We start from the raw sequence: 21,068 nt of genomic DNA on the forward strand, positions 1-21,068 counted from the left end.
AGGAAATGCCTACCTTTAATGCCCTTTGATACTTCTATCTGCCTCTTTCCTGATCTCCTACCTCCCCCAATTATGGAAGTCCCACCTCAGTACTCTGGGTGCTAGTGGAGAGAAACAGGATTCCCAGCCACATCCTGCACAGCCGGAGGAGTTGGGCACTCACTCGCTCAGGGTGCTCTCATCCCCCCACCCCCTCACCCCCACCCAGGAGAGGTCACCATCCCATGCAGTGTTGCCTTAGCATGGGTGGGGGAGTTGGCCTTGGGAAAATTCCTCTTACTATCTCCACTGCAACCAAACTCTTTTTTTTTTCCCCTCCAATGGCATGCTGGAATATCTCCTTGGGAAAGGTAGACTTCTGCAAATTATCTCTTGTCCATCAGTATCTGCCCAGGTCAGCACTCCAGGTTTTTTCCCAGCTGCAGTGAGAGGGGTTGGGGCAGGTTCATTTGTCCCATGGCCTGTACGGAAGTCTGTCCGCCTGTTTCCAGATGCACAGGCGGGCAAGACAGCTCCTAGATCCTCAGGCGTATGGTACTGTATTCCACAAGTCCCACAGAGGCACTTCTGTTTGTCGATGGATATCTAACCTGTTGTTTTAAAAGGAGGACAAAAAGGAGGAATGTCTTACACCACCATGATGCTGACATCACTCCTCCAGTTTTAAATAGGATGGTCAGAGTAGGCTTCATTTAGAGGGTGACATTCGAACAGACTTGACGGAGGGAAGGGAGAAGACTGTAGGGAGGGAAATGGAATGTATGGAAGAAGAACATTCCAGACAGAGGGTTCAGGCAGCAAGGTCTCCAGTGTGGAAGCACGACTGGTGTGCAAAGAGGACAGTGTAGCTAGACCAGAGTGAGCAAGGGTGAGAGCAGAAGTAAAGAGGGGGTGGGGAGGGACAGACTGTGAAGGGTCTTAGAAGCTGTGATAAGGATTTGGGCTCTTACCCTGATTGAAGTGGGAGGCCATCACAGATTCTGAGCCGAGGACTGAATGATAGCTTATGTTTTCTAAGGCTCACTGTTTATCAGAAATAGACTGAAGAAGGAAGCGTGAGGGAAGAATCGGGGACACTAGTTACCTTGGCTGTTGCAGGACTTGAGGGCAGGATTACTCTGAGCAGAGTGAAGAAGTGAAGAAAGCTCCATTGGGGGCGTAGTTTCAAGGTAGGAATAGGATTTTCTGAGGTGGGATTGAGAGAAAGAGAAGAGTCAAGGTGGACTCCAGAGTGTTTGTCCTGAGCAGCTGGGAAGACAGAGTTGCCATCAGCTGAGATGGAAAAGGCTGAGGGTGGAGTAGGTTTCGGGAGTGCGATCAGTAGTTCAGTTTTGGACGTGTTAGATTTGGCATGTCTCCTAGACGTCCAGCTGGGGGTGCCAAGTAGGCAGTTGAAGTCTGGTGTATGAGGGAAAGGACTAGACTCGAAATAGAAGTAAAGATGTGAATCCATGGACCTGGGTGAGATCACCAAGGGAGCAAAAGGCCAGGGACCCTGATCTGTGGTACAAATATGTGAGACTTTGCTGCAGATCATTTAAAACTAAAGTTAGCACACCTTGTGTCATCTTCATTACTTTTTCCTACTGTTTTCTTTTTTTTTTTTAATCAAACTAAATTTATTTTATTTAGGAAGTTTGTTGTACCAGAGGGAACAAAAGGATGAATTGTAGCAAATCTGATGAATTCTTATGGGAAGATTACATTCCTGAGCCTGAGTTTATTGTTCTGTTTCATCACTGTTTTGTTACATTGTTAATTGTCATTTGGAAGTAGATTTTCCCTGTTATTAAAAAAAAAAAAAAAAAGAAAGAAAGAAAAGATTTGTTCTGTGTATCTCAGCATCTTCTTAAAGTATTCCAGTCTTTAAGTTGTAAAGAGTTGATTGGATATTAGGAACTATCAAAGAGAACCTGTACTCTTGTATCCAGGCTCTTTTTTCTCCCAGGATATAATGCTTTTAACAGCTTTCAACAAATGCTGAAATCTGTTTTCAAAGAAATCTTTGTACTAATGTATGTTTGTCCATGTAATAGACTGAAGACAGCCACATCTGGCATTCTCAAAGAAGCACATAACTACTAAACGTAATGCTGCAAATCAACTTATTTCCTTTCAAACTTCACTAAGTAATTCCAAGGAGTACAGCAAGGTTCCTTATCATATATGTGATTTGCAGATCTTTTCTTCTAGTCTGTAGCATGTCTTTTTATCCTCTTTATAAAATCTTTCAAAGAACAGAAGTTTTTAATTTCCACGAAGTCCAGCTTATCAAATTTTTCTTTTATGGGTTGTGCTTTTGGACTTGTAGCTAAGAGCTATTCGCCTAAACTGAAGTCACAAAGATTTTCTCCAATTTTTATTCCGGAAGTTTAGTAGTTTCAGATTTTACGTTTAGGTCTGTGATCCTTTTTGAGTTAATGTTTGTTTATGGCGTGAGATATAGATCAAGAGTTATTTTGTTTTGTTTTGCATATGTATATACAGTCGTTACTGTACTGTTGGTTAAAAAGACTATCCTTTCTCATTGAAATACCGCTGCGTTTTTGTCAAAGTCAGTTGACATTGAATATGTGGGTCTGTTTTTTTGGACTTCCCATTACGTTCTAATATGTATATAATAGATACCTAATATGTCAACCCTTTCACCAATAACCACGCTGCCTTGATTACACTAGCTTTTTAGTAGTTCCTGGAATTGCGGTGTGAGCCCTTCAGTTTTGTTTTCCTTTTTTAAAATGGTTTTGCTTTACTTATTCCCTTTTCTTGCCATCTGAATTTTAGAATCAGCTTGTCAATTTCTTTTTAAAAACCCCTTGCTAAGATTTTTTTAACATTTTTTTGAATTAATCTTAAACATATAGATAACTAAGTACAGATAATCTTGTATTCCTCACCCAGTTTCTCCTAATGCTAACTTCTTATATTGTATAATCATAGTATAATTATCAAAACCAGGAAATTAACATTGGTAAAGTACTGTTAACTAAAAACTTATATGAATTTTAACAGTTTTCTATCAATGTACTTTTTCTGTTCTAGGATCTTATTTCACATTGTATTTAGTTTCTCCTTAGGCTGAAATTTTTATTGCAGTTACGGTGGATACATAAATCAATTGGGGGAGAATTAACATCTGAAAAATATTATCTTCCAATCCATGAACACGGTACATCTCTCCATTTTTTTTAAGTCTTCTTTTACTTTAAGCAATGCTTTGTCATTTTCCGCTCACAGAACTTGCACATTATTAGATATATATTTTTGTGTGTGTGTGTTATTGTAAATGATACTTTTTTTAAAATTAGAATTCCACTGTTTATTGCTAAGATAGGGAAATACAATTGATTATTATATATTGACCTTGATTCCTGCAACTTCATTAAACTCTTATTAGCTCTTATGGGCATTTTTGAAGTTTATTTTTGGGAATTTTTATATAGGCAGCCATGTTGTCTGTGAATAAAAACAGAACTTTCTTCCTTTCTAATGTATATGCTTTCTATTTATTTTTCTTGTCTCATTGTACTGGCAAGTACTTCCAATACAATGTTGAATGGCCGTAATGAGAGAGGACATCCTTGTCTTGTTCCACATTGGGGATGGGGGAGGGTAGCATTCAGTCATTCACCATTAAATCTGGTATCTCTAGGTCTTTTGTAGATGCTCTTTATATGGTTGAGGAAGTTCTCTTCTATTGACCTAGTTTACTGAGATTTTTAATCATGAATGGATGCTAAATTTTGTCAAATTATTTTATGCACCTACTGAAAGGATTTTTCTTCTTTAGTATGTTGATAATATCAATTACATTGGTTTGATTTTTGAATGTTGAGCTAGAATTTCATTGTCATGATAAAAACCACTTGATCATGATGTGTTATCTTTTTTATATGTTGGCTGGATTCAGTTTGCCGATACTTTGTGAATGATTGCATGTCTACATTCATGAGGGATGTTGGCTTGTAGTTTTCTTTTCTTGTCACATATTTGTCTGGTCTTGGTATAAAGGTAATACTAGACTCATGAAATGAAGTGGGAAGTGTTCTCTTCTGTATGCTGAAAGTTTATGTAGATAGGTGTTATTTAATGGTTGGTAACTCTACCATTCTACCAGTGAAACCATCTGGGCTTGGGCTTTTCCTTGTGGGAAGGTTTTTTAACTACAAATTAAATTTTTTTTAATGGTTGTAAGACTGTTCTGGCAATTTTGTTTCAAATGGGCTTTAGCAGATTGTTTTTCAAAGAATGTGTCTATTTCTTCTAGCTATTAAATTTATGGGCATAGAGTTGTTTGTAATATTCCTTTATCATCCTTTGTATGTGTAAAGGTTGTATTATGATGTCCACATTTCAGTTTCTTATATTTTCATCTTCCTCCTTTTTACTTTTGGTCATTCTGTTTAGGGTTTTATCAGTTTTATGGACCGTTTTGGTTTTACTGATTTTTCACTGTTTTTCCATTTTCTATTTCATTATTTTAAGCTCTTGTCTAATATTTTTCCTTTTCCTTATTTTGGGTTTAATTTACTCTTTTTCTAGTTTCTCAAGGTGGAAACAGATTATTGATTTGAGACATTTCTTTTCAAGATAAGCATGTAATACTGTAATTTTCCTTCCAAGTATTGCTTTACAGCAGCATAGCACAGGGAGATCAGCTCCTTGCTTTGCGATGACCTAGAGAGGTGGGATAGGGAGGGTGGGAGGGAGGCTCAAGATGGAGGAGATATGGGGATATATGTGTGCATATGGCTGATTCCTTTGTCGTACAACAGAAACTAACAGAGTATTATGAAGCAATTATACTCCAATAAAGATCTATTTTTAAAAAAAGAGTATTGCTTTAAATTTTGATACGTTGTGTTTTCATTTCCAGTTGATTCACAATAATTTATAATTTCCTTTGTGACTACTTATTTGACCAGTGGGTTATTTAGAAGTCTGTTGTTTACCAGTATGCTATTACTGATTTTTTGGCTCAAGTGTGACCTCCATCTAGCATCTATAGCTTCTAGGGCTTCTATGCACCAGAGTTCTGTAGCCCACACTCGGCATTTAGCAGTGTGTAAAACTTTTAGCTGAATTCATTATACTGTCTTGTACGTTAGCCTCATCTTCCCATTCTCTGTCGTGGGTGAGCCGGTACTCACATTCTATCTCTTCTCAAAGGTGCTTGTCTTTCCTTAAATTTGGGGCTAGTTGATACACAAAAACTGTGATGCATTCAAGAAAAGTTATGATTTTGCAGATTATTCTTTTTGGTAATGCAGGAGAAATTCCCAGCTTTCTACATCCAAAGGTAAAGACAGACATCTCAGTGCCATATATTTTAAGCTATAATTTGGGGAGCATTTTAGAGTTCTAGCCACAGAGGCAGAATGAGAGAAGTTAATGACTTTACATATTAAAATGCATTTTAAGGCTTCATTGCAGGCAGAACTGCATTTGCAGTCTCTCAGACTTCATGAAGCAGCCCTATTGTTTTGTTGTAATAAATTTTTTTTTTTTTGCGGTACGCAGGCCTCTCACTGTTGTGGCCTCTCCGTTGCGGAGCACAGGCTCCGGACACGCAGGCTCAGCGGCCATGGCTCACGGGCCCAGCCGCTCCACGGCATGTGGGATCTTCCCGGACCAGGGCATGAACCCGTGTCCCCTGCATCGGCAGGCGGACTCTCAGTCACTGTGCCACCAGGGAAGCCCTGTAATAAAATTTTAATTTGCTAACCACCGTGACATTCTCAGTCTCTACACGAGGTAACAGGAAGGAGTTCCTGCATGTATTACCAAGGCTCCCTTCTTTTTTAATGTAAGTTGCTGGCACATTTTGTGCCCTTTGTGAATGAACGACAGAGGTCAAGAGGTTGAGGCTGGGCTTATTTGTTTATTCGGATAGTACAAGTGGCTACTCAGTAGTAGAGTAGAACATCTGTATAAGAAGCTCAGCTTCGGCTCAGCTCCTCCTTGATCGTCTGGTGTTGGAAGAGCCTGTAATTAGGTACTTCATTCCAGCCTAGTTATTGTTGAATGAACAGAATTCAAGGGAACCATCTGTTGTACAGGGTTTTAGAATCATGATTGACAAAGATATGTGACATCCAATATGAAGACATCTTTTTTTTCCCATTGCAAAATAGTTTGGCTAATTTAAAACTTAAACCTTTAGGAGGAAAAGGCTAGTTTATGCAAATGATTCTAAGATGTTTTAGAAGACTTTAACTATGTTTTTTTTTTTTTTTTTTGGCTGCGTCGGGGCTTAGTTGCAGCATGCAAGATCTTTCGTTGAGGCACACAGGCTGTTTGTTGCAGCACGTGGGCTTCTCTCTAGTTGTGGCACGCAGGCTCTAGAGCACACAGGCCCAGTAGTTGCGGTACGCAGGCTTAGTTGCCCTGCAGCATGTGGGATCTTATTTCCCTGACCAGGGATTGAACCCGCATCCCCTGCATTGGCAGGAGGATTCTTAACCATTGGATCACCAGGGAAGTCCCGAGAACTTTAGCTATCTAATTGTGGTCACCATGATCTGATTTTTTGGTTACTAATTTAACTTTATTTATTGCTTTTCTTTTTCAGAAAATTCTTCCAGGAGGAAATACATCATTTGATGTAGTTTTTCTTGCAAGAGTAGTAGGAAATGTAGAAAATACTTTATTTATTAATACATCTAATCATGGGGTATTCACTTACCAGGTAAGAATCAGAATGAAAACTTTATTTATAAAATACAGTTATCATCTTTAACCTGTCATATGACAACCTTTTGGGAACTCTTTTCAAAAATTCAGGGGATAAGGGAAAATGTAAGAGTTTAGATTCAGAGAATTTTTTTTAAACTTTTAATTTTATAGTAGAGTTGATTAACAGTGTTGTAATAGTTTCAGGTGTACAGCAAAGTGGCTTAGTTATACATATATGTGTATCTGTTCCCTTTCAAATTCTTTTCCCATTTAGGTTGTTACATAATACTGAGCATTTTTATACTTACAGCTGTGTTTGTGAATATCCCTGTTCACATCAGACTATGAAAGAAATGCTCTTAAAGCTACAGCTACAGTGTTATTGTAAGATTGGTTGGCAAAAGAACAGTTAAAAATATTTTCACAGTGACTCTAGATTTTTTTGTTTTTGTTTTTGTTTTTTACTTTTTGCACGCTTACGAAGTGATAATAGTTTCAGGATCAAAACTTATGTGCCTGCTTTTCTTTGGTAATTATATTGTTTAAAATTTTTGATAAACTCTTTTCTATGTGCAATCATTGTTTGGGTTATTAAAGAAAGTGAATGTTTTGTGAATCAAGATTTTTATATGTCAAGATTACTAAGAATAATTACTTATTTGACACGGTGCTACACACTTTACATGCACTTCTGCCTGCATTACAGATACTGTTATTCTCACTTTTTTAGATGAGTAAGATGAAGTTGAGAAAGGTTAAATAATTATGCTACTAGTAAGTTACTGAGCAGGGATTCAAACCCATGTCTTTATAACTACAAAGACCGTCCTCTTAACCACTGAGTATATTGCCCATGGAACTCAATTGTTTAAATCCTTACTTGGCTAGTGTCTTACTTTACAGTTTTTATGCTTTTGGTTTTGAACATTTCTTCTCCACTGCCCAGGACAGTTCATGTATTTTGGAAATTAGTGTCAGAGTAAACATTCCATTTTAGTCAAGAATCATATCTTATGCTTATTTATGGTGAACAAGTCTTTAATGGTCGTTCGATAGGCAGTGTATACTTTTGAAGCCAGTATAGATGAATAACTTTGACAGGCTGTACAGAGCACTTGGCATATACTTGTTGAGTACATGAAAAGACCACCATGAGAATGTGAAGACCTGTGCCCTGCAGTGGTGCCCCCGACTGACCTGTTTGTGGCCCACGGGTGACCCGAGGGTCATGATCAGGTTGTTCTCAAGGTGAGCCTCAGTGCCAGGTGTCTTCACCCCCTCGCATCTCCTCTTTCACCACGTCTTCCTCTTCAGTGTACCTCGAGTCTGTCTAGCTCTCTCCCCTTCGCTCCCACTGCTCTCTCCCAGGCCATCCCCACCTCTCCCTGGGTGGCGACCCAGGAGCCTCCGACCGCCCGTCCTCTCCTCCGCAGCCCCTCCTACGGTGCGTTGTTCACGCTGTAGCCAGAGCGGTCTTCTCTGAGCATAAATCAGATCCAGTCAGCTCCTCTCGTAAATCCTTAAGTTTTCCCATTGCTCTCAGAGCAAAGTGAAGGCTTCTGACCAAGGCCAGCAAGGCTCTAAGGATCTCTCTGACTCCCGTGTAGCTCTCCCACCTCATCCCATTTGACCATGGTTCTCATCTTATTCTTTGTCTTCAAACAAGCCACAACCTTTCCTGCCTCCTGCCCTTTGCCTGTGTACTTCCCCTTGCGGAATACACTTTCACTGTTGGCTTGTTCTCATCTGTCAGGTGACATCAGCTCACGTCATTTCCCCATCCACCCTCTCTTAAAGAATATTCCCACCCTCACTCCAGCCAGTTACTCTGTATCACATTACCCATTTTTCTAAACCTTTTTATTGTTATCTAGGCTGTCCCTAACATTAGGATGTGAGTTTCATGAGAGCAGGCACATTATCTGTCTCGTTCACTGTTGAATTGTTCAGCAGTGCCTGTGGTTGTACCTAGCACATCATAGGCACTTGATAAATATTTGTCATTTAAATGACTGGCTCACCCTGTTTGGTCAGCCCACATTCCTATGGAGGAATGACCTTGGACTGTGCTTCGTATTTAAGAGATTGTCTGGGCCCTACATCCATCTTCTGATGGTTGGAACAGGGAAATCTTTTAATTCCCTGTTTCCTCCTTTTGTCTATCCCATGACCTCGTGAAGGACTACTATCATTTTCATTTCTAATATAGAAATCATTCCAAATGTATATATATGTGCATTTATATATATATATATATATATATATATAAAAGAATATATATATATTCTTGATGTATATCAAGAATTTTATGTATATCAAATAGGTAGCCAAACAAGTATAGAAACTATATGTGTGTTCCTTTTAAAGGGAGTTAAGATTTTTTACATAAGTTAACCTCACCAGTTTTCCCTAGATCAATCAGTTATAACTATAAAAATGTTCTAAAACTCTAAAAGCAACTAAAATTGCATTTTTTTTCCTCCTTGGAATCAGGTATTTGGTATTGGAGTTCCAAATCCATACCGATTGAGGCCGTTCCTTGGGGCCAGAGTCCCTGTGAATAGCAGTTTCTCGCCTATAATAAACATACACAATCCTCACAGTGAGCCTTTACAGGTGAGTTTATGGTGGTGATTTTGAATGTGTTTAACTTTAGTGGAAATTAATGCTTAGCGTGAAATCTCAGTTTGTTATAGTTTTCTTTTCTTTTTTTTTAATTTATTTTTTATTTTTTTTAACATCTTTATTGGGGTATAATTGCTTTACAATGGTGTGTTAGTTTCTGCTTTATAACAGAGTGAGTCAGTTATACATATATATATGTTATAGTTTTCAAGACTATTTAAAATAACATGGGACTGCATAATAGTACTAAAGAGAGATATTCTTTTATTGCAGCTTGTAGTCTGAATTTGGGGTTATATCAGTCCAATTATCGAATTTTTGGAACCATTTTTAAAATGACTGTGGTTTCTCTGGTGTTAGTTTTAAGCACCTGACATGTAATTTAAGAAGAGTTTTCATCTATACAAGGCCACTGCTTTTCTTGCCTTCAGCTCCTTCTGTCCCAGTATAAATTTTTTAAACCAGTATTTGTATTTATTTCTAATAATAATAAGTTTTTGGTGATGGCAGCCAGGAAATTAAAATCCAAGGAAAGGGTAATATAGAACCATTGATTAAAAGCCAACTTATTTTTTTATTTTAAAAAATCCAACTCCATATCTTACCCAATGTTTTAGTAGTAATTATTTTCACATTTGAAATCCCTCCGCACTCGTCCCTTGTCTCTAAGACAGTGGGCATGACTGGCGTCGCTCCTTCAAATATTTCCTAAAATTAAAATCCCCACCCCATGGCCCCAGTGACTTCCAGCCGTGTAACATTTGCTGCCACTGTAGCTTCTAGTTTTGTTGTCTGCGTTGGAAGGAGATGTGGATGCTTTCCAGAACAGTCCTTAGTGTCCACACCCAGGGCCCGTAGAGTTCTTTAGGACCCCAATACTGCAGAACTCAGTGGTGGCTTGAAAATAGCAGGTGCAGGGAAAATACCATGCATTGTGGCAAAAGCCACAGCGCTTTGGCAACCGAAATGGTTTTTGCCAGCCTAGAACCCCCTGGTAGAAGGGCTCACAAACAGTGAAGGTGAAAACAAGAAAGAACGAGACAAGATACTCAGAGCTGGGATTATGAAATGCTTAGGAATTACATGCTGAAGTAGCAGGAAAGTTTTCACCCCCAAACTTGGCTGACACGGGGTGAGGATAGCTACGAATAAAAATACTCCACCCAAATTTTGATTATTTGTAGCTGGATATCTTGATCATAAAAGAGGAAAATGCTCTTGTCTCCCGCTTTTACAAGTGAAAAGTATTTCCTCTCCATCATCAGTCTGTCGTTTGTATCCTTTTGCTACTTTGGATAATGGTGAATTTTCCCTGTTCTGGCTAACTTTTATTACAAATCTATACAGAAACCTCATAAATTCTTGCTACTTTTTTTTTTTCTTGACTGTTTTCAGTCCAAGACACAAAAACTGTCCTCTCATTCTCTCAGACCCTGCCGCATGAGTTGCCACACTCTTCTGTAGCAGCAATGTTACAAAGCACCCAGGGATGTGCCCTCTCTGTGGTTGCCACACCATGGACTGAGGGTCTCGCTTCCTGCTTGGAAGGATGGAGGTTACAGACTCAGCGGATTTGGCTAATCTACGGTTACTTTAGTAGCCTTACAGTCTGTGCCTTTGCTCCTCAGCCTTTGGAGTCATCAAGCTATAATCTAGAAAAAATATCTCTGAATTCAATAGTGATTTTTTTTCTTTTGTTCATCTAGTCTTTTTCAGTTATATAACATTTCAATTCAAGATTTACCACAATGGACTTTTCATCAGCGCACAGGAGAGCAAATGGAAAGCCAAAGTTGCCCTCTTAGAAACAATAGATTGTTTATCTGGAGTGCTTTTTTTTTTTTTTTTAAGGGAAAATCCAAGTCCCTACCTGATGGGCGCTTTTTTAATTGAGGTATAACTGACATATAACATTATATCAGTCTCTATATACAGTATAGTTTAACTATAGATAATAAACCAGTATTTGTATTTATTCCTATTTATTATTTATTCGTATTTATTATTTATTACTATATACAGTATAGTTTAACTATAGTCACTATCATGTCTGTCACATTCCTGTGACTTAATTGCCTTTATAACTGGAAGGTTGTGTGGAAGGCAGATAGTATTGTAAAGCAAGAAATTACATCTGATTTGTTCATTATACAACACAAACACACGAGTATGTTCTCATTGAAAAAAGAATGTTAACACTTCAAACGTGTGAGGCAAAAGTCCCTTTGAACTTGCTACCTTCCGGTCCAGTGCTGTCCAGCAGAACTCTCTGTGCTGATGGAAAAGTTCAGTGTCTGCTCTGTCCAGTACAGTAGCCACCAGCCACAGGTGGCTGTTGAGCACTTGAACTTGTGGCTGGGGTGGCTGAAGAACTGAACATTCAGTTTTATTTTATTTCGATTAATTTCAATTTAAATAACCACATGTAGCTGGTGACTGTACATTAGCACAGCTCGAGGCCTGAACCCTTCCTCGGCGATACCCTTCATGTGATCTCCGTGTGTCACATCAGGCCTTTTTCTGTGTGCTTGTGTGCAGATATGTGGGCACACAAAAATTAACATTTTTCGTGGGAATCTTTTTACATAAATTATATTTTGTATATATTGTTGGCTTCCTTTTTTTCTCTAAACTTTATTAAATTAGGATAACTAGCACTGGACTAAAAATCAGGAGTGTGTTGTCCTAGTTTTAACGTAATCTGTCCTTTGATTTTATAGTTCAGCCTTTATCTGTCCTCATTTCCTTATTCCCTTTCCTGTTATACATAGCCTACCTTTGTCATCTTACGTTTCCAAACATTGTTAGGCTTGTGTCCTTAATACCTTGGAAGATGAAATGAAATAATACATGATGTTTTCTGGTTTTTAGAAAAAGTTCTGCAGTCACCCCATCAGTTAAGGTGCTGTTACTGTTAACACAGTACTGTAGGGGAACACTAATAAATTGGAAGGCAAGTGATAGTACTCAGAGAAAATCCTAGCTCATTAGTCTTTGCTAAATGCATCACTGTAATGACAACACACACAAAAAAAACAAAAACAAAAACCTTTAAGCATATGCTAAAGTATTGCTGTTTTTCCTGCTTTATCCTTTTTTTGTGTACTCCTAGAGGACTTCTGTGATAAAACAAGTAAAGGTTTTCTACCCATTCTCATTCACCCCAAATTTGCATTTAATTAAATATATTCTTTATTTTTAAGAGATAGGGTTACCTGCCTTTAAAGAAAAGTCTCCTGCCATATGACCCTTCTATTCCTTGGTATTTATCCAAGAGAAAGGAAAGCACGTGAAAACCCAAAGACTTATACAATGTGGTATTCATAACAGCGTTGTGACCAAACATCTGTAGTGACCAAAAACTGGAAACACCCCAAATGTCCATCAACAAGTAAATGGATCAAAAATTGTGGCATATCCATAAAATCAAAAAGAAATGAACTGGACTTCCCTGGTGGCACAGTGGTTGAGAGTCCGCCTGCCCATGCAGGGGACACGGGTTTGTGCCCCGGTCCGGGAAGATCCCACGTGCCGCGGAGCGGCTGGGCCCATGAGCCATGGCCGTTGAGCCTGCGCATCCGGAGCCCGTGCTCCGTGACGGGAGAGACCACAACAATGAGAGGCCCGCATATTGCAAAAAAATAAATAAATAAAAATAAAAATGTATAGTTTAGGGCTTCCCTGGTGCCGCAGTGGTTAAGAACCTGCCTGCCAATGCAGGGGACACAGGTTCGAGCCCTGGTCAGGGAAGATCCCGCATGCTGTGGAGCAACTAAGCCTGTGCGCCACAACTACTGAGCTTGCGCTGTAGAGCCCGCAAGCCACAACTGCGGAGCCCATGTGTCGCAACTACTGAAGCCCGCGAACCTAGAGCCCCGTGCTCTGCAACAAGAGAAGCCACCGCGATGAGAAGCCCACGCACCACAAGAAAGAGTAGCCCCTGCTCGCTGCAACTAGAGAAAGCCCGTGCGCAGCAACGATGACCCAATACACCAAAGATAGATACATAGATAGATTAAATTATTTTTTTAAATGTATAGTTTATTGTACATGAATTATACCTCTGTAAACAGTTTTTAAAAATCATGGGTTGGGACTTCTCTGGTGGTCCAGTGGTTAAGACTCCACTGTCTTAGACAGTACTCCCAATGCAGGGGGCCCGAGTTCGATCCCTGGTCAGGGAACTAGATCCCACATGCCGCAACAAAGATCCCGCACTCGGCGATGAAGATCCCGCTGCTGCAACTAAGACCTGGCATGGCCAAATAAATAAATAAATATCTAAAAGAAACAATCATGGGTGTAGGTACAAGCCAAAGAGATATATTAATAATAGCTGTGATTTTGCTACAGAAGTCTTCAAATATTTTCATACTGCACTGATAATTGTTGCATATGCTGAAGAATGATATGCTCTTCACTATGTCACAATTACAGTAGTTATTAGATCTACTGCTAGATCTTGTTATAAATGTGTGAATAAAGAAGCATCTGTGTTACTATGAGAACTGTAAAATTCATAAACTGTTTCCTTAGGAAAAAAATAGAAATAAATGTCCTACGGTTGGATTTCCTAAAATCCAGTCTCTGAAACAGCTACACTAGTTCCGAGTTCAATATTTCAAAGTTACCTTGTTTTAATTAAATATACCACCATTACTTACCCATGTGAGCACTGCCTCTGGTGATGTGACACCACACTTATCCTACATTTATATCTGTAAATGTCTTTAGATTTTTTTTTTCTGTTGAACAGTTAGGGTTTCAAACGTTTCTGTATAACAGCAAATCACTTGCATTGAAAACATGATTTTGACTTAACCATCACGCGCTCCTTTGTCACAGGTTGTAGAAATGTACTCTAGTGGAGGAGATCTTCACCTCGAGCTTCCGACAGGTCAGCAGGGCGGCGCCAGGAAGCTGTGGGTGAGTGCTGGCGTGTTCTCTCTTGTGAACTCACATGAGACCAGTTTCTCGCTTAAATACACCAGAAAATACTTAACTCCTCATCACCCGAAGAAATACGGGTGACGTCTCTGTAATTATTGTCTTAATATTAAATGTGTATCAAACTAACACAACATTGTAAAGCAACTCCAGTAAAAATTAATTTAAGAAGATAAATAAAAAATTTATATCAAATATACTTGGAAATTGGAGAGACAGAGAGAAATAGAATAGTAGTTTTTGGAAAGAGCAGTGAACAAAAATTGGAGTAAGCTCTAACCCACTGTGTGAAAGAAAGAGGTTTTAACTACTCTTCCTCGGAATAATATTAGTAAAGTTGTCTCTGAATCTAATCATTTATAATATGCTTTACACTAATATTGAAGAAGAAGAAGAAGAAAAAAAAAAAACGTGAGAAGGACCTGCTGCATGTTTTAAGGTAAAGCATTGCACACGCACACTCACTGTTGATGGAGAAGATGCCATTTGCAGAGGGAACATAGTCAGGCCCTCCTGATGACTTAGAAACTTTAAATTTTTAGGCTGTCTGTAGCCACGTTTAATGCTATCTAATATTTGACAGTACTCTGTGTCCATGGTTAGAGAACCACTTTTTCTTGGAGAATACTAGCAAATATTAACAGATTAATGAATACCTAGCAACTACCTTATTTACAAAGGTTCCTGCCATAGGAGGGTTGTTTTTATTTTTTTTAATGCTGCCTACCCAGCTTTAATCAAAGAAGGGAAAGTCATAGAAAATGCAGTTCTTGTACCGAGGTCACTAAAATCGCTGCTCATTCGTAATTGAAGACACGCGGACCTGACCACTCTGAATAGGTTCTGAACATCGAAGTTTCTTTGTTAATTGCTCTGTTAAACACACACAGCCTCTAGATTCTGTCATCTGACCAGTCTCAGCCAGGGAAAGGACGTGGAAGGGGCGCTTTTAGGATATTGACTTGAACCTTTAGAAACCAATTTGTCAGTGACTAGGTTAACTTCTAAGATGTAGAAACACTCTAGCAGGTAGAAATACGTAATGGATGGTCTCTTTATATCCTTTCACAAAAATGATTTACCTTGAAATTACGATATTGTTTGAAAAGCCTTTGGGAGAAATAGTATATAAAACAGTGCTTCATAGAATTAACTATAAGCAATTAAATTTGTATTATAATTCTAGATAGAAGAACTAAGAATTGCCTATGAAATATAACCAGATTCTAGTAAATAAACATAAAAAAATTCAGATTTCTAATTAGTTAAGAACTGTAATGAATGGTAGCAGGTATGGCAGATTGTTTTAATACTCCTAGCAGCTACGAGAAAAGATATAGTGACTTATTCCTACAAATCTAGAGTGAGAAAAAGTCAATTGGCCTTGACCTCACCCCCAGCCCATTTCAGTGTACATGAGAAAACCCCAGCTCCTAAAGATGGGGAAGTGGATGGTCTATCTCTAGTGGCCCCAGGAGGGTTCCAGTCACCTCTTTCCTACTTTGAGATTAAAAAGTTAAGAGAGTAGAGGCAAGTGAAGACCAGTAAATTCTAAACCATGAGGATTTCTTAAAATAGGCCAAAAGGTGTGTGCAGAAAAGCTCTGGTGGTCCCGAGGGAGCCAGATTATTCAAAAACCAGGAAAAGAATTATACCTCAAAAACAAATTTTTTTTCCAGTGAGTCTTCCTTCTAGTGTATATGTAAGTGTTCTTTTTTTATGAGCCTAAAAAGTTACGCTGTCTTACATGCTCAGAGCCTTACTGAACACGGTTGGTGAACTGTGGATTTGCTTGGGAAGCTTTGTTTTGTTAGGTTTTAAATGAAAGGAGAGCAGAGTCCACGCTCTCTTGGTTAGCATTTAAAGAGAATCCTAAATGGGCAGAAGACCTAAATAGACATTTCTCCAAAGAAGATATACAGATTGCCAACAAACACATGAAAGGATGCTCAACATCACTAATCATTAGAGAAATGCAAATCAAAACTACAATGAGGTATCACCTCACACCAGTCAGAATGGCCATCATCAAAAAATCTACAGACAATAAATGCTGGAGAGGGTGTGGAGAAAAGGGAACCCTCTTGCACTGTTGGTGGGAATGTAAATTGATACAGCCACTGTGGAGAACAGTATGGAGGTTCCTTAAAAAACTAAAAATAGAACTACCATATGACCCAGCAATCCCACTACTGGGCATATACCCAGAGAAAACCGTAATTCAAAAAGAGTCATGTACCACAGTGTTCACTGCAGCTCTATTTACAATAGCCAGGACATGGAAGCAGCCTAAGTGTCCATCGACAGATGAATGGATAAAGAAGATGTGGCGCATATATACAATGGAATATTACTCAGCCATAAAAAGAAATGAAATTGAGTTATTTGTAATGAGGTAATGAGGTGGGTGGACCTAGAGTCTGTCATACAGAGTGAAGTATGTCAGAAAGAGAAAAACAAATACCGTATGCTAACACATGTATATGGAATCTAAAAAAATAAAACTGGTTCTGTAAAACCTACGGGCAGGACAGGAATAAAGACACAGACGTAGAGAATGGACTTGAGGAGAAGGGGAGGGGGAAGGGTAAGCTGGGACGAAGTGAGAAAGTAGCATTGACATATGTACACTACCAAATGTAAAACAGATAGCTAGTGGGAAGCAGCCGCATAGCACAGGGAGATCAGCTCAGTGCTTTGTGATCACCTAGAGGGGTGGGATCGGGAGGGTGGGAGGGAGACGCACGAGGGAGGAGATATGGGGATATATGTACATGTGTAGCTGATCCACTTTGTTATAAAGCAGAAACGAACACACCATTGTAAAGCAATTATACTCCAATAAAGATGTTAAAATAAATAAATAAAACATTATTTAGCTAAAAAAAAAGTATATTCTGAAACTATTGCATATGAAGAGACAGTTAATGAGTATGCCGCTAAAAAGTGTAGGGTAAAAAGTATTACAGAGATGTATCAGGAAGTCCATCAATTATAAGAATTTTGTTTAAAAAAGTAATAAATTAAAAAAAAGAATCCTTTTTGCAGTGACCTAGAGAGGTAGGATAGGGAGGGTAGGAGGGAGGCTCAAGAGGGAGGGGATATGGGGATATATGTATGCATATGGCTGATTCACTTTGTTGTACAACAGAAACTAACACAGTATTGTGAAGCAGTTATACTCCAGTAAAGATCTGTTAAAAAAAAGAGAGAATCCTGTAAACTTCTGGAAAAGCATTTTCCCTCTGATGGTGATGTCTCTGTTGTTGAGAGAATTTCAGGACTGAATTATATACCCAAGCACCAGCAATACATCAAATAATAATTGATTTTTATAGATTAACTCTACCTCTTAATGATGATTTTGCCGCTGACAGTTTGTTTTCATATAATTTTATTTCTTTCATTTTGCTCAGTTTTACACGCCATACTTCATTAGTTTTAAGATATGTGTGTTTTTATCATTTAACATCCTCCAAAATTGGACTGTGTGTTATAATCAGTGGAATGAATATATTTGTTTAATTGGCAATATGTTTTTTTTTTCTTAGTATATAAAATAATAGTGCATCTTTCAGGTGATGTCATCTTATTCAGTAAACTGTGGTGGTTTTGCTACATTATGGTCTGTTAACTTGTCAGGAAATTCCTCCTTACGAAACCAAGGGAGTGATGAGAGCCAGTTTTTCATCTAGAGAAGCAGATAACCACACAGCTTTCATAAGAATAAAGACTAATGCTTCAGACAGCACGGAGTTTATCATTCTTCCAGTTGAGGTGGAAGTTACCACAGGTGAGTGGATGGCTAAAGGAGCTGTAAGTTTGTTTTGGTTTCAGTACATCCTACTCTGGCGAAGTGAAATATAATTGTTTACTTTTCTTTTTTTCCAAGCTCCTGGAATTTATTCCTCAACTGAAATGTTAGATTTTGGTACACTGCGAACACAAGGTAAAAAAAGAGACAGTGTCTCTATAGGTCTTTTTAAAAATCCCAGTATTCATTGCTGAATGGCTCTACTCTAGCTCCTTTGTAATTAATTCAGCTTTGAAAGTTATTTCTCAGTGGGTTACATGATCTTGTAGAAATCTGCTTGTGGGAACTCAGAGCCCTTAGTGATTTATGCCCCATTCCTCTGAGGGATACCACTGCTTACAAGATGGGAAAGCAATGTCATGGGTAACTTAAGTCTTCTAAAAGGAAGATTGAGGCATCAAGTAGTTTCTTAGTTTCTTAATCCAGTTTCTCACCTGTTTAGTTATGCTGAATCTTTTCTTTTAAAAGTAAAATAAAGGACGTAAAAAGATTGACTTCTGGATTTCTGTTTAGATATGGATTATTCAATTGCCTTATAATAATGTAATGTTAGCAATTGGTCCCCAGTGGTCAGAGAAAGAATTCAAATTCTAAAATTGAAAATAACCCAAAAAAGGATTTATTAAGAGAAAAGTAAGAGTACCTGTAATATGGGATTCCTGTGGGCCATATGTAATTAAAAATTTGGTTGTTTAGGATTGAAGACCCATTTTTGAAAATCAGATTTGGTTTTAATATAATAACTTTATATTGTACTTTACTGAATTGCTTCATTATGCTTTGCTGGAAAACTAAAAGATAGTGATAACGTCAATTTCAATGAAAACTTGTTTTGTTTTGTCTTTTGGTCTGATTGTTTAGGAGGGGGCAGTTCCTATAGTACTCACTGTCCTTAAGAGTAAGGCAGTTCCTGTCTAGGAATGTGATTGTCACATTCTTTTTATAAATGTGATTGTTATTCTAGTTCACATTCTAAAATACATTCCGTCTGATATCTAAGAAGAGAAAGATTCTAACTTGCTATAAAGCATACCATTTTAAGAAATATTTTCTTTTCCTCAATTTTAACAGATCTACCAAAAGTTTTAAATCTTCATTTATTAAATTCAGGAACAAAAGATGTACCAATAACAGTAAGTTTTTACTTTTCTTTTTCCTAATTTATATATTCTTTGTTTTTAAACTTATGACAAAGTTTAACATGATTAAACTCTTGCTCTAAAGGAATTGTTTTGTGGTGACCTGGTGACACTTTGGTTCAAAGCGTGATACAAGAAGCCTGTTCTGCCTCTCTAATCACCAGATTTTCAGGATGAGAAGGGCATGTGGACAGTCTTCTCCAAGCTAAGTGTGAACCAAAGTTCATGAGGTTCCTGTTTAGGCCTGTAGAGTCTGATAAATCCTAGGATCTGCATGCCATGTGCAGAGAAAACCGGGTTGTTAGACTTAAGGTACGATTAAGTAAAAAGAGAGAAGAAAAGATTAAGATGAGTTGGAAAGAGAAATAAGGAAGCAAAGAAATCCGGTAGGTAGTGGTTGAGTGCTGTTAGCATTTGTCTCTGGTACCCCTTCTAACCCGCAGCTGCCATAGTTACCCTTGACAGCATACTGTAAACTAGGGTCCTCTCTCCCCCTCACACATACTCGCAGAACAGGTGACTTTGATGCCTTGTAAGTGGAAGTGGAGTGTCATGAGATGGTGAGCAAGGTCACTGTGCATTAAAGTGTGGCTACCTGGGATGACCATCTCTCCCATCACTTGGGGTTTGTATACTCTCTTCTCTTTGGTCTCTATTCCACCAGTTGGTGGTAAACTCTGGGTTTGGGCAGGGATGGGCAACAGTCTCTTAAGTCTCAAAGCTCATCTGATCTATTTCATTTTATCAGAGTTCTCTGAATTTAGGTTTTCTGACATCAGCACAGGTTATTAATAAAAATATACTGCTTTCCTCTTCTCTTATTCTCTTTGTAACTTGGGGACCTCACCAGGAGGTGAGGTTGTGAGCTAAAGCAAAATCTGGGTAGACCTTGCTCACTAGTAGAGTCATAGTCTCTAACACCCTTTCTGGGTAAGGACTCTTCTGAGATAATGTCCTGCCATATGACCTAGTATTTCTTCCTGCTAGGTAGGAGAACTGGGGGTGGGTTAGGGGAATGGAGTCTGGTAAAGCAGCGGTCCCCAAACTTTTTGGCACCAGGGACTGGTTTTGTGGAAGACAGTTTTTCCACGGACCGGGGTGGGTGTGGGGGGATGGTGGGGGATGGTTCAGGCATAATGCCAGCGACGGGGAGCTACAGATGAAGCTTCGCTTGCCCACCACTCACCTCCTGCTGTGACCCAGTTCCTAACAGGCCGCAGACTCCGCTACCGGTCTGCGGCCCGGGGGTTGGGGACGCCTATGGTAAAGAACTTCCCCCAGTCTACAGTGGAGCTGAAACTACCCCAACCTGAGGTTCCTAGCACTCCAGTGTTAGGCCGACTGAGGAACCTGCTCTGAAGGTGCCTGAGTCTGCTGGGGTTCATGCCCCTGCTCCTCGGTGAAGTCTTCAAGGGCCTGGGACCCTTCCACAGATGACAAGGAACAGCTCCTTTGACCTAGCCACTCTGATACTATATTTTTCTTAAAAAAAAAAAAAAAAAAAGAAAGAAAAAAACCACATAATGCTGACTGTTACTGCTATATTGAGGGGTTAGTGATTGTTTTTGCCTCTTTAATCTGTATTGAAATTTTTACAAGTCTATAGAAAAATGAGCAAAATAAGAGCAATATAGGGCTTCCCTGGTGGCACAGTGGTTGAGAGTCCGCCTGCCGATGCAGGGGACACGAGTTCGTGCCCCGGTCCAGGAAGATTGCGCGTGCAGTGGGGCGACTGGGCCCGTGAGCCATGGCCGCTGAGCCTGCGCGTCTGGAGCCTGTGCGTCTGGAGCCTGTGCTCCGCAACGGGAGAGGCCACAACAGTGAGAGGCCCGCGTACTGCAAAAAAAAAAAAAAAAAAAAAAAAAACA

General features: G+C 39.0%; 1 protein-coding gene across 1 annotated transcript in view; it reads left to right on the plus strand.

Annotated features, from left to right (window-relative positions):
* Nucleotides 1–21,068, plus strand: part of TMEM131 (transmembrane protein 131) — a 195,542-nt gene that overhangs the window by 107,666 nt on the left and 66,808 nt on the right. The window contains 6 exon segments of the mRNA XM_007470223.1: nt 6,572–6,688; nt 9,169–9,291; nt 14,146–14,226; nt 17,890–18,040; nt 18,140–18,196; nt 19,133–19,194. Of these exon segments, the coding sequence (XP_007470285.1) occupies nt 6,572–6,688; nt 9,169–9,291; nt 14,146–14,226; nt 17,890–18,040; nt 18,140–18,196; nt 19,133–19,194 (591 nt within the window).

The sequence above is a fragment of the Lipotes vexillifer genome, unplaced genomic scaffold, assembly GCF_000442215.2.
Source record: "Lipotes vexillifer unplaced genomic scaffold, Lipotes_vexillifer_v1.1 scaffold1139, whole genome shotgun sequence".
Classification (NCBI taxonomy): domain Eukaryota; kingdom Metazoa; phylum Chordata; class Mammalia; order Artiodactyla; family Lipotidae; genus Lipotes; species Lipotes vexillifer.